Genomic DNA, 13,479 nt, shown 5'->3' on the forward strand with positions numbered 1-13,479 from the left:
GTGGGGGACTGAGCCACCACCCGGCACCCAAACCTTAGGCTGTAAGAAGCTATTTCATTTATTTTTCTATATTTTGTGTATGCTCTCCAGAACATAACAGCTTGCTGTCTATGGAAGCAGGTACTTGAGCAGAACACCCCCAAACCTTAGGCTGTATGAAGCTGTTTCTCTTTGTGATTATGTGGTTTTTAAACAACAAAACAGGGCTCCAAGTTTCTGGTCTTGCTAACGTTTCTAGACATGGTTCCAACAGTTATGGATTAAGGCCATGACATTTTCTTTTTTTTTCTTTCTTTCTTTTCCTATTCCTGTCTGTTTTGATAAAGGCTTAACAATTTTACTCATGTAATGTTTGATAAAAGCCAAGACAATTTTATACTAAAGTTATTTTTGATGACCTCAAGAGGTGTTGTTTTCTTATCATTTGATTTCAGTGAAGAACAAGAGGACATACCTAGTGTGGTCAGGAGTCAGTTTTTGGTGGGAGCTGTGGGTTCATTCATTCTCAAATGGTTTGAGTATTTGAAGCAGTTACTTATAACTTTTGCCTGACATGCAAACAGTGTAGAACTAATTTCAATTTTCTCGTTGCACTATTTATCTGGTAATATTTCAGAACTATTTGTGAAATGTGATTTTAAAATACCAACTTGAAAAAATAATCAACTATAGCAGTTTTTAAAAACCTAGACTGAAAATTCATATTTTACTGCCTTTATAGGAAGTTATCTACAAACCTGGGTAACACTTGTACATTTTGACTGTTTTCTTTAATAAAATCTTGAAAACCTTTACTGTATGTAATTGTCTCAGAATGGCAGCATTCTGCTTTGCTGACAAATAGCTTGTGTATCTGGAAGGTTGTATGTCTTGTGTCTGAGTAGATTTCACAGCCGAGGTTATTATGGACAAGCACAATCCTTACTTGCTGTTAGATCTCAATTTAGGCGTTTTTACCAATAAAAATGACTGATGCTATTTTTAAGGAGACTTAAGTTCATGATGGGCAACAGGTTTATGTAGTGCAATGGTAGAGCAGATGACTGCGGAAGGCTGACTTCAGCTGGCAAAGCAATTCCTGATGGCTTGGGTAATACTGGTCTTAAACTGTATTCATACACATACTCAGCACGGCATCATAACTCACTTCATTTAGAAAAACTTCTCTGGAAGTGCTTCAGCTGGCAGCATGATGGCAGGATCCTGATGTGAGTCGGAGGAAGCTGTGCCCAACGCGTTGCTTTCAGGTGGATCGTGCAGCATTTAGCCAACATCAGCCACCGCAGCGCTGCAGCCTGTCACACCGAGTGACAGCGATGTTCCCATGAAGAACTCTGTGCCTGAGCTGAAAGCAGATCCTCAGAGAGCAGTCAGAGGCTGTTAGCTGTAGTGTGACTTCAGGAGTAGTGTGACTCCTGGGTAGGGTAGGACAAGGCAGGAGTACTTCCAGAACTGTCAGTGAAAGTACATCTGGGTCCAGCAGGAGTGCTGTCAAAACTTCAGATCGCGGCACCAGCTGGCTATCAGCACTGCTCATGTTTTCATCCTAAAGTGAAAGATCGTGGCTTAGTAAACCTGGATGAGTAATCGGGTAGAGCTGTTATGGAGAGGAATGTGCAATGCATTGATGCTGTTACTAGAAGTTGTCCCTTATGTGCCTGCTTTACTGTTAGACCTTTTCTATGGGATTCCAACTCATGCAGAATCATTTTCGTAACATTTAAGAAATCTCTTGTGCAGATAGAAGTGTCTCTCTGGGTCCTAGGACTGTGATCTCCAACTGAAATCCTGCCTTCTTGTGCAGCCCAAATAGGAATCAGCCAATGTTTCCTTTTGCTATTAAAAGTGTCAGATATTTTGCCATCCCAAAACAACCCTATTTTAAAACAACCCTAAAAGCTGCAAGGACCACATTTTTATCTTCCTGGAAATCTAAGCACAGGTTGTGTAGTCAGTTGGATGTGCAGGAGGTGACAAATCACCTTCAGGTGGGTTGGTCTGGTTGCTGCCTGCTGGAGGGAACTGCTGCTGGTCTGTCACTATCAATGGCAACCAGATCCATGGGATAGAGATGTGAAATGGGTATCTCTACTGTACCTTTTGCTTGCACAGAGACCTGTCAGGACTTCTGAGGTACTCTGGGGCAGAATTGCCGCCTTTAAAGTTAGTTTGGTATTTGAGATACTTCTAATATCAGGCTAAGAATGATACTGGCTACTCTAGCACAAAGGAGAAGGAACTCCAGTAGCTTTAATTCAGGCTTTAGATGGGTGTTGAACAATAGAGCTTCATTCCAGAAAAATAACATGAAGCTAAGATTGGAGGATGGGTAGGTGGCAGAAAATGAAGCAGTGCTCAATGACCAGCACAGCTCTGCAAATCCAGCCCAAGGCTGAGCACAAAAAAAAAGCGTGCAGACCAGAGAGGGCTCAAGGAGCACCAGGGGATGAGTATTCCTTCTGGAATCTGAGAACAGATAAGGAAATTTCAAACAACAACAACAAAAAAAAAAACAAGCTGAGCATCTCCAAGGCACAGTGTTAACATGTTCTCACAGCGTCCTTCAGTCTGGATATGGGGAAAGTGGGTCATAGAGATTAACTGCTTTGACTAACCTCAGAGAAGGGGCATCAGGACAAAAGTGGAGGAACAAAGCAAAGGAAAACAGGCTGAGCCTTGGGAACCCACCCTGGTTCTGGTGGGACCCTCGAGGAGCAGCTGTGAGCTCCATGACCTCAGCTGCCCATAGAACACCAGTGCTCTGCTCTGCCTCAAAGTGCTAATGGACGGAGCTCAGCAGGAGCTGAGTGTAATAATTACCTCCTGCAGCCACACGGGAAGCTATTGCAGCTTGTTGCGCAAGTGCTGGGATCACATGCAAAAACTGAGATGCCTTGAACCCATTCCCAACCCCTCTGACTACAGTGCAAAGTTATGGGGTCCCAGTGGGCTGCGTGGCACTCCTCCCACCTACCTGTGCTCAGTCAGGATGCAGATCAACTCCTTTCCATAGCTCTTATCAGGACATGTGTGATGATTTTCCATTCTCTGGGCAACAGGAGTCAGCATCATGTGAAATGCCATCATCATCCCCCCTGGAGACTCTCCACTGTCTGGCTCAGAGGTCTCAGCACGATTGCTGTTGCTTGGCTGTGGTAAAGAGTTGCAGTTGCTCTGGCAGCTGTGCTGCACTGGGAAATCTTATTGCTGCTGGCATCTTCCCTCACTCCCCAGGTATTTAACACATTCCTCGCAAGCGCTCCCAGCAGACATCTTGCTGTGCTGTGTCAGCAGAGGTTTTAGCACAGATTTCTGTATCTGGCCAGTGCGAAAAGTGACACTGATCTGAAATCTCAACAAGTACTGCCTTATGGGCATCTCTGCTTCACAGCACTCAAAGCCTGTATCTTCAAAGCACTCAAAGAATACTGCAGGGTCCCTCTGTTGTTCAGCTTTGGAAAGTTTGCTGGAAAAGGCGCTGAAACGTTTAACCCTTGCGTATTAAGTTAAAGATCTCATATTTGGTGGTGGAGGTGAGCAGGGGACATGAAACCCACGGGCTCTTGCTGATTACTCTGACAGTGCCAGGTCTGCACCAGGGGAGACAAAGCTGCCTCACAGAACGGTATGAATTTGGTCGCCTTGAGGAAAAGGGCAGGAATTTGGCTGATTCCTTTAGCAGTGATTCTTCCCTGGGGCTCTACCTGGCTGTGATACAGCTCCACCTCCGGCAGGCTGCTCTGCCATATGCTGCAGGACTGCCCCAGGACACGCTGAGCTCAGCTCAGAGCTGGCACTGTCCCTCCCTTCCAAGCAAAAGATGCACAGCATTGGGCTGGATCTCCGCCACCTGCCTACATGGTTACAAAGAGTTATGTTTCTCCTTTGCAGTGCTGGCACTTGCTCAGAGTTGCCAGCAAAGCACCCAGCAGAGCAGTGGCTTGGGCAGCGATACACGCCTACAGGCAGAACACGATGCCAGGTGGCTCAAGGCAATGCATCAATTTATGCTGCAGATGAGGTGATTCTGTGACATCAGAATATCCCAGAAACGTTACAAGATAGCTGTATCTCAAATCAAAGCGTTATAATAATCATGGCAGAGGGGCTGTTTTCTAGCAGATCTCCCCTACAGTCACCACTTTTAGCACAACTTCTATAGTTGTGCAAGCACTGAACAGGCTACAATTAGCCATTGTGATAGGAACCAGGAAACATCTCCCACGCTGTGGTGTTGGTATGCTCTGGAGTATCACAACATACACAGCAATCACAGCAATGGAGCCATCAAAGAGAAACGGCCTCTGAAGGAGCTCTCCTCAAAGCTGGCACAGAGATGTGCTGGGATGGGACTGGTAGAAGCCTTCTCCCAACCCCCTCCTGTGCTGGTGCTGTCCATCGATGCCATGTCATTGATAGGACCTCACTCACCCATTAATTGTAGAATTCGTGACCAAGGGCTGAATTTCCAGTGGGCCTGGTGCACCACTCTGGCTTTCCCTAGAGCTGATGCTGAGCATCCCTGAGCCCATTTTCACTTGACCCAAGTCACCTGCCCCACACCTTGGTGTTTTATCTGAAAAAATGACTAATTATTCTTACTCACCTTTGTAAAGCCCAGAGCCACTGGTGGCCAGAGCAGAGCTTTATCACGGGTGAACGATCACTGACTACAGAAGCTTTCATCACTTAGCTTTAAAGTCAAGCTAAGCCTTTAATGCGAGCCGTTGCATTTCTGTATTTCTATTCATGTTTAATGACCTCAACACTTGCACCGTGTCTTTGATCTTGTGAGTCACACATAGTCTGACTGTGGATGCATTTATTGGAAGGCCACTTTCTTCAGCACCATTTTTTTTGCCTCTGCTGCGACCAGGTTGATGCCACAAAGCACTTTGCGTAGGAGGCTTTCAAGTTCAAAGCAAGCCTTCCAAGGACACAGGGAGCTGTGAAGTCCTGGCTAATTTTAGGCACTCATCAGTGCTGATAGAGTAGGCAGCAATCAGACGATCACCCAGCAAAGAGATACCCTTCCTAAAGCCTCCCAATGTTATTTACTGGTGGAACATTAAATAACGAAGTCCTGTATTTGCGGAAGGATGATTAACCATTAGAACAACTCTTCCAGGGAAGGAAGGGTGCTGTGAGCAGCACGATGGGAGCCCGTGTGCCCACCCACAGCTAATCCACCCAGCAGCCACGCTGTGCTAAGGGCTCTGCCTGAGTGCACGGGGTGGCAAAAGCCCCAAGCACTGGCATACAGCACCACATCCTGTCTGTCTGACAGCGATTCGCTCCTTCCTTTCACCGCCTGACAACACCCCTGTTATCACTCCTTATAAACACCAGTGCTGCTCTCAGAAAATTTAGCAGAGGTAGAACTAAAAGGGCTTTGTCATTAAAAAAAAATCCAAAAAGGGGAAAACACAGGCAGGATCAGAACCAGAGCTGAAGTCTGGATACCTTCTGATAGTGAGAGAAAGAGGGATGATTTAGTGAAATATTACCTCCCTCCATCGAACCGCTCAATCTGTTCCCATCTGTCACTCGGGAGCTGAAGGAGGGTGATGGAAGGAGGCAGCGAGCATCCCGGTAGCCAAGTGAATCAGTGGGGCCCTCCTGCTCATTCCTACTCTATGGGCCCCAAATGGCCAAACCCAGCTGGGCAGAGGACATCTGGGTGCAGAGGAAGGCAGCTGAACATGGGCACCCAAGGTGCTGACAGGGTAGCATGAAGCGGTTATGTGATATCACCTCTGGGCATGGAGGTGTGCTCACTTTGCCCCTGTAGACCCCAAACATTCAGAGGAGGACTTTTCCTTACTCTGCGCTTATGCAATCTCTGTCTGAGCAAAAGAGCTGATGTAAGCCAGCCCCAAGACACCAAAGTCCCTGTTGCAATGCATGAAAGGTTTGTTTGTGAACTAGAGTGGAGGATGAAATGATGACAACACAGCAGCCAGGAAGCTTTGCCATTGAACTGAGAGGGCTCAGGGACCCTCCTGGTAAGGTTTCATCCACGTGAGAATAAAAAAAAAAAGAGAGACGAGAAGATCTGCCTTTTTGTGCTGAGAAAGAGCCCTCAAATGCCCACACAAAGCATGCTCACATGTGCGAAAGAAGAAGAAAAGAGGGCTTGGTGCTGCTCACCAGGCTGGGAGCCAGCCACCTTTCAGTCTGCCACTGAGAAGCATTCCAGCTGTAGAGTTTACAAAGCCACATTACATTTAAACCAGATTTGATCCCTTCCACGTGCTGTGAGACAATGGCAGAGACACGGAGCCCAGCACCATGCATTGGGTCACACAGAACCTCCTACCCTGGGCTGGCTCTGCACACACCCAGCCCTCCCTCTGGCAAACTGTAGGTGATTTGCTCTACATCTGACACATTGTGAGCTCATCTCCATTCCTGTGCTCACAACACTGATCAGTAACAGCTGTACCCCCGCTGCTTTGGCATTTCATTTCTATCTAATAGAGAGAGGCACATTGATTTTGCCGTTATCAAAATCCCCTTGTATTTGCACAGCCTTTTCTCCTCCCTCAATTTTCTAATTCCTTCTGGAAAACATGTTACACATTGTCAAGATCAAATTCCTGAGACATCTTGTTTAAATCAAGGGACTCTCAGCACCTTCTGTTTCTTTTGAATATCCATCTGTGCAGTAATAACAAATCAGAGTGCTGCTGGAGTGCGAGGGTGTCCATGAGGACCCGGGGCTGTGCTCTGCTTGCTGGGGCTGCACGCCATCAGCGCTCATTGTGCTGACAGCGCAGATTAGGAAAGGTTCTCTTCATGGGGCATATTATGAGATCTCACATGGTGCAGACACAAAACAACAAGGAGCCTGAGGTTTCCAACCTACCTAACGCAGTAGCACGAGTGAAAAATCACAAATACCCCATTCCACATACCTTACAGCTGCTCCACACAGGTACAAGCTGCTTTTCCAGCTCTCCAGCCCACCTGGATGGCCTGCAGCCTTGCACTAACTTCAGCTCCTCCTGCACAACCTAGGCCCTGGTTAGGGCAAGCACCTGCTCAGATCTCAGCCCCATTGGCCAAGCAGCCAGGAGGATTTTCTACACTTCTCCCCCAACACCCAAAGGCTTTGTAAGGCTGTTAAAAGGGGCATTTTCCAGTGGGGGATTATATGCAGGAAGGTGTAGACAAGGCCACTCTCCAGCTGGGCTTTGTGCTGTTCCCAGCCCCCAGGCTCACAGGTGCTGCTTGCCCAGCAAATCACCTCTCCTCACCTTTTTAATTAGCAAGGAATCAAATTAAGGCAGCAGCTCGTTATATTTCGCAGTGTCCTTTCCTACAATGGCTTTCCACTAAGCCAAAATCTGGTGATAAACAGGGAACTTCTCCCAGCTTGGAGTGATAGCACCGTTATTCTGTGGCACGACTGCAATATCAATATTAATATAACGTTAAAAATTAATGCACGTATTTGTATTAATAATTAACAATATTTCTCCAATATTAATAAAATTACACACAGCGTTAGCACGGATCTCCTGGGAGGAGAAGATAAAGGAGAGCACTGCAGCCAGGCACTGACACAGACCAGGGCTGTGGTGGCTGCAGGTCACGGCAGTGGCAGCCAGGAGTGGGGCTGGGGGTTGCTGTGTTCTGTTCTGACTGTGGGGTGAATGGAGCGAGAGGTGGGGATGCACACACATCTGGGCTGCTTCTGTGTTCATTCTTAAAAACGGATGCCCAGGGTGGATCTGAGCAAGTCCTGGAGGGTAAGATGCAATTCTGGCATCAGGAGCTCTGGGCTCAGGCTGCTCTGAGCTAGAAAGGTGTGATGCTATCCCTCCAATCTCTCTGAATCCCTATGCTTTTACTAATGCCAAAGCAGCAGCTCCAGTGGCTGCTGGCTGCTTCCAGAGAGCCGTGGGGCCAGGTGCCTGGTGAACGTACTGGGACACGCGTCCTCTCAGCAGTACAGGTGCTTCCGTGTGAGCATGCTAACTGCTCCATCCCAGCACCACCAGCAGCAAAGGCGCTGATTGCTGAGAGATGAACAGCTTCCCTTTTCCAGACTCAGCATACGTCTGCGTGTCTGAGAGCAGAAATGTGTGAACCTCACACAAACCATCAGAATTCCATCTCCAGGGCCACAAGTAAACACGGAGTCACACGATACTTCATAGAGAACCCACCAACTGCGTGTCTGACAGGCTGAGGGCGATCCTTCGAGGCATGTGCAAAGACAAACCTCTCCTATTAACTCCAGCATTCCCCATCCTCCACCTCCCAGAGCGCAGCTTGGTTGTGTTAACAACGATACGATCACAGATTACACTGAATAAAAACTGAAAACCACAATGACAAAATAATGTTATAATATTAAAATAAATCAAATGATATACTGCCATTATTCTGATACAGAATTTTTACACAGCAAATTCGGTACATATACAAGAAGTCAGGCAGCCCATTACAATAAATGTCAGGGTTCCTTTTTTTTAATATAAACTACATCTTAATACATAGTTTGGGATGATCAGGTAGCTTTACACCAACTCCAGTAACAACAACTTTTCCTCATCTCAGAGTATTAAAATAGCAGAGTCTCGTAATGCTTGGAGTACTGAAGTGCTTTTGTTCCATCTGCCACTTTTTAAAAGTGTAAAATCTACATCTATTGGTTCAACGTTTAACATGGAGGTGTGCCTAACTTACACATACAGTTATATTAACAAAGAAATGAAATGGAAAGGTGGGTTTTTTGGCAATTGTCATATCCTTCACTCCCTACAGTTATTCAAATCTCAGTTCGATTCAAGCATTCCAAAGTGTAAAAACACAGCCAAAGTTTTCCAGAGGTGATAACATGGTGGCTGGTTTCATTCTGGGGTTAAGCTGGAACCACACAGACCAGAGGACTGTTCAGCAACACTGATCCTGCTCTCTGAAATCGGCACTGTGCAGCAAATCCTGCATCCCCCACCCCAAAACAAAAGGCCTTCGGAAAACCTTGGCTGCTACAGCACAGTACAGCATCTTCACTGTGATGGTGAGGCAGGGAAGGATGGGAGAGGGTCCCCAGCGAGTACCTTGCTCATCACAACCACACACAGAACACGGGCGGCTCCTCCTCGTGCCGAGCAGCTCCTGCTAAAAGAAGACGTCTTCTTTCCTGAAGTCTGGCAAACACCTGAACTTGCTGGGGGATGCCCGTGTGCAGGCCAGGCTGGGGAGGCAGGGGCAGGTGTGGTGCATCCGCCGCCCCGGGAAGGGCACCTGGAATGAGGAATGGAGGGGTCAGCAGGGCACGGCGACGGCAGAGCTGTGGTGGGAAGGCTCAGAAAGCAGTGCCCCACAGCCTGTGCCACCAGCTAGATGCAGCACCGCAGGGTCCCCCAGTGGCTGGCTCTTCCTGCCCAGCACCCCTTGCCATGTCCCTGCACCTAACCCTGGCCCAGCCTGGGTCACCGACCGCACAGCCTGCAGGAATCACACCTCTCAGCTGCACAGAACCTGCAGTCACAGCACTGCTGCTGGCAGGGCTGACTCACGGCAGACTCCGGCAGCCAAAGTGATATATTCTAAACCCTCCATGTGCACAACTCTGGGTTTATGATGGGTGATAGCAGTGTGGTAACACATAGGCACAGGAGGGATGCAGGGGCTATGTGCAAGGTGAACAATGGCAGTGATGCCACCTACGGACATGCTGCAGAACCCACCCTGTGATGCCATCAGACTGCTAATAGCATCAAGTGACACCATCTGGTTGCTGAGAAGGAAAGCAGGAGGTGAAGAGCCAACTGCCAGATATCTGGAGATCTTCGAGGTGATGCTGTGGCCATGGGGTCACCACTGGCAGGGACACAAAGCCCTGTCCCACATGATCCCAAACAGGATGGAGCTGGAAGCTCCAGAGCTGGTAGATACAGGTCTGCTGCCTGTATCCCCACCAGGGGTAAGGATGCTGTTACATCCTGCACTACATCATGGGGTCTATAACCATAGGGGCTGTGACTGTGGTGCTCCAGGTGTCCCCACGCTGTGTCCACGGTGGTGAAAGGGTCATGCTTTGCTGAGTAGCACGCTCTGTGTGCAAGCAGGACTGGGCTCGGGCTACTTCCCATCATTTAATGGAGCAAAGCAACAATGAGCCAATAAGAACACAAACTGAACAGTGCATTGTACTCCTTGCAGAATAATTCTGACAGCAATGTACTTCCTTATGTAGGGACCATCAGCACTACTTCCATGAAGATGCAAGTGGCTGGGTACTGCAATGTAGTGCTCCCCCATGGTTTCACTGTGCATCGTGTGCCTGTGACGTGGCACATTTGCAGTTACAGCCCTGGCCCTACTCACCCTGTGGCTCAGAGGATGGCACTCCTCTCCCACGTTGCCCATGGGCGTGCACATCCTCAGGCTGCGGATCCACAGGCTGACGGCACAGCACATCCCTCCTCCACACTGCTGGTCTCTGTCGCAGGCCTGTGGTCCCAGAAAGCATTATTGTTTATTCTGTTTGCATAAACACCTTCCACAGATAGACAGAGCCTAAGGGAGCTCGGGGAGATGCAAGGACGCAGGGCACCAGACAAACGCAATCTCATCTTCCAGAGAAGCTAAGAACTGAAATTATCCATGATTTTAAAGACTTCTACAGACCTATTCCTTCTAGCTTCTTATGGAAATGTCTGACAGTTGAGTGCCCTTCAGTGCAAGTGCTTGATAGTTCTATCAGCAAACTCCGAGTGGAAGTAGGTAAAATACAACTTTAAATAGGGAATCTATGGCTGTTACCTAGAATTACATATGACATAAAGAGATCCTGAATGTGCAACAGAAAAAGCTTTCATACCCAAGAAAATGCGACTGTGTAGCATGTACCCTGGTAGGGGGAAATTAAATTATCAATCACTTATCCAATGCATTTTGTGGCCTAGATAAGCAAAAACTAAAATACAAGCTACTGGTTATATTTCAGAAATCAGAAACCATGAAGTGTAATCAGTGTATTAGGGTTTAGAAGGAGGTTACTGCACATCTTTGCCTTTTTTTTTTTTTTTTGTTAACCAAAACATCATCAGACTCTCAGTCATCCAGACTTATATCCAAAACAGAAAGAGATTCCATTAGTTAAGGGTTCTGATGATGCCCCGACAGTAGGGTCAGGCAGCTCGCTGCTCTCATGCCTGGCAGCAAGGATGAGAGCCCAGAGGCACTGCCAAGAGGCAGCTTCTAAAAATGTACCTAAGAGATGGGGAAGGCTGCACAGCAGGACAGTCATTGAGTCAGTGCCTACAGGTCTCACCTTGGGATCTACATGATAAATGCCAATAGATTGTACTCCGCTGCGTAAATATTGCATTATTTCAAACAGCAATGCCAGATCACTGAGTAATTTAGGGAAAAGCTGTTGCACTAGTGTCAATACGTGTGTAACCCGATGGCCAGTGCTTCCACTCAGCACATGTAACAAAGCAAAGAGCTCTGTGCCATGAGCAAGCCCAAACACGCAGCGCATTTACTTAGAAGAGTAATGTGGCCATAAAATTACCAATGCAGCTTTCCAGGTAGGTAATGTTCGCTTTCTAGACTCTCTCAAAATAAAATAGAAGAATCCCTCTGATGGTGTAATTTTGCCCTAGACACAGGACCGATGGTTCTGGAGTCGCTCTGCCCGCAGCAGAGCAGTTTGAGGAGAGGCAAGCAGCACTGAACGATGCTATGGTTTAGAACTTACTCTCATGCACACACATATGCACATCTGGCAGAGCTTTCAAGATTCCCCTTCCAAAATGCTTGACAAGCTATTAAAGCATGCATCCCCAGCACTGCTGTGCTCTGGGCACAGTGCATCCTCCCTCAGTGCCCCATTTCACACAGCCTTGTGGAAAAAGCAGCCTGAGAAAAAGTCCCTGAAGAAATGCTGGCTCCAAAGCCACCGGAAATCAGCACGTGAGCCACCACCAAACCGAGCAAGGATCTGTTTGGTCCTTGAATTCCAAAGGAAGAGCACTTCATCTCATAGGATGTGGATGAGAACACATACGTCGGCTTCCACCTGAGATTTCCCTATTCATTCGGAAGCCAAAAATGCATCAGAGCAGCTTGAGCAGAAACACACTGCAATAGTTACCAACGTAACAATTCTAGACTAGATGTTCTTAATTTTTGAACACTGTGTCTTTAATCTGTCATTCATTGCTTCGCAAATGGGGTGTATTCATTAAGCTTTAGGGGTGCACCCAAAACCTTAACGACAGGCTAAAGTACACCGGTCCTCGTTGCTCAAAAGAAACACCCGTTTCTCAGCTACAAAGAGATTCCTTCCCACTGACGGTCCGCTCTGTCCCGGGAGCTGCTCTGGCACCCAGAGGATACCCGCAGCCCGCACGGCCCCGCAGCACTCCGCCGCGCAGCAGCCATGGGAGCAGCCGAAAGAATGCCAGAGCTGGGTCACCGACCCAAAGCAAACACGAGAAAAATCATTTTACTTTAGAGTGACGCAACGCTTCGGGTTAAATAACGTCTTTGAAAAAAAAAACATTTTTTTTTTTTTCACAAGCAAAGTAAATCCCGAGCCTAAACACACAACAACAGAGAACTCACTCGCAATGAGGGAAAAAAAAAAAAAGCAGCAGCGTTTAGCGGTGATGGCAGTAGCGGAGCCGCCGTGCGGGCACTCGGCTGCAGCAGCCGCACACACCCCGAGCCGGGCAGTGCCGGGGGCACCGGGACGGACGGAGCGCCCCGCGGCTCCCACTGCCACCCGGACATCTCTCACCCCACAGACCCCCACAACTTCTGCTGTCGCTCAGCGCACGGAGACCCCCAGTTCAGCGCATCCTCCACCCCACGGAACCCCTCACTGTCCCTTACCCACGCGACTCCCCGCACCTCGCCCCGCGTCCCGCTAACCGCTCATCCCGGAGACCCCCCTTCCCCCCCAGAGCCGGGCACACCCGTTCCCCCTCCTCCCGGCCCTCCGCCCGTCCCGCGGTGCCGTCCCGGTGCCGTGCGGAGGCGCTCACCCCGGTGATGACGGCTCCGCGCCCCGCGGGCAGCAGCGCCAGCAGCAGCAGCAGCGCAGCTCCGCGCAGGCTCCGCATGCTGCCGGCCCCCGGCCCCCTGCGTTCCCCGCGGGCGCGGCGCGGTGGAGCCGTCCCGGTGCCGCCCCGGCCGTTATAAAGCTGGGGGCTGCCGTGCCGCGCCGTGAGTCACCCCCGCCCTGGCAGCGCCGCGGGACGCCGTGCGCACCCCTCCGCGGGGCCGGGGCGAGGAGAGGCGGGGGGGGGGGGGGACCTGCGGTCGGCTGGGGACGGCCCCGGGAATGTAGTGGGAGGAGGGGGGGGCTGCCCGCTGGGTGTCCCTCTGCGGCCGAGGGACGTGCCGGAGTAACCGAGGGCTGTCCCGGGGAGCATCCTGCTACAAGTAGGGAGCATCGCGTGGCAGCCAGGGGACATCCCAGGGGGCGTCCTGAGAGATGTCACGCAG

General features: G+C 49.2%; 1 protein-coding gene across 1 annotated transcript; it reads right to left on the reverse strand.

Annotated features, from left to right (window-relative positions):
• Positions 1–9,132: 9,132 nt before the first annotated feature.
• Positions 9,133–13,101, reverse strand: PROK2 (prokineticin 2). The gene is made up of 3 exons (XM_065749587.1): positions 13,017–13,101; positions 10,345–10,470; positions 9,133–9,258 (listed from the first exon to the last, which is right to left on the reverse strand). The coding sequence occupies exons 1-3, from the start codon at positions 13,092–13,094 to the stop codon at positions 9,133–9,135; spliced, it is 330 nt and encodes a 109-aa protein (XP_065605659.1). The 5' UTR covers positions 13,095–13,101.
• Positions 13,102–13,479: the final 378 nt, after the last annotated feature.

Source organism: Cyrtonyx montezumae, unplaced genomic scaffold (genome assembly GCF_038088225.1).
Source record: "Cyrtonyx montezumae isolate F1298 unplaced genomic scaffold, pur_monq_1.0 scaffold_6, whole genome shotgun sequence".
Taxonomy (NCBI): domain Eukaryota; kingdom Metazoa; phylum Chordata; class Aves; order Galliformes; family Odontophoridae; genus Cyrtonyx; species Cyrtonyx montezumae.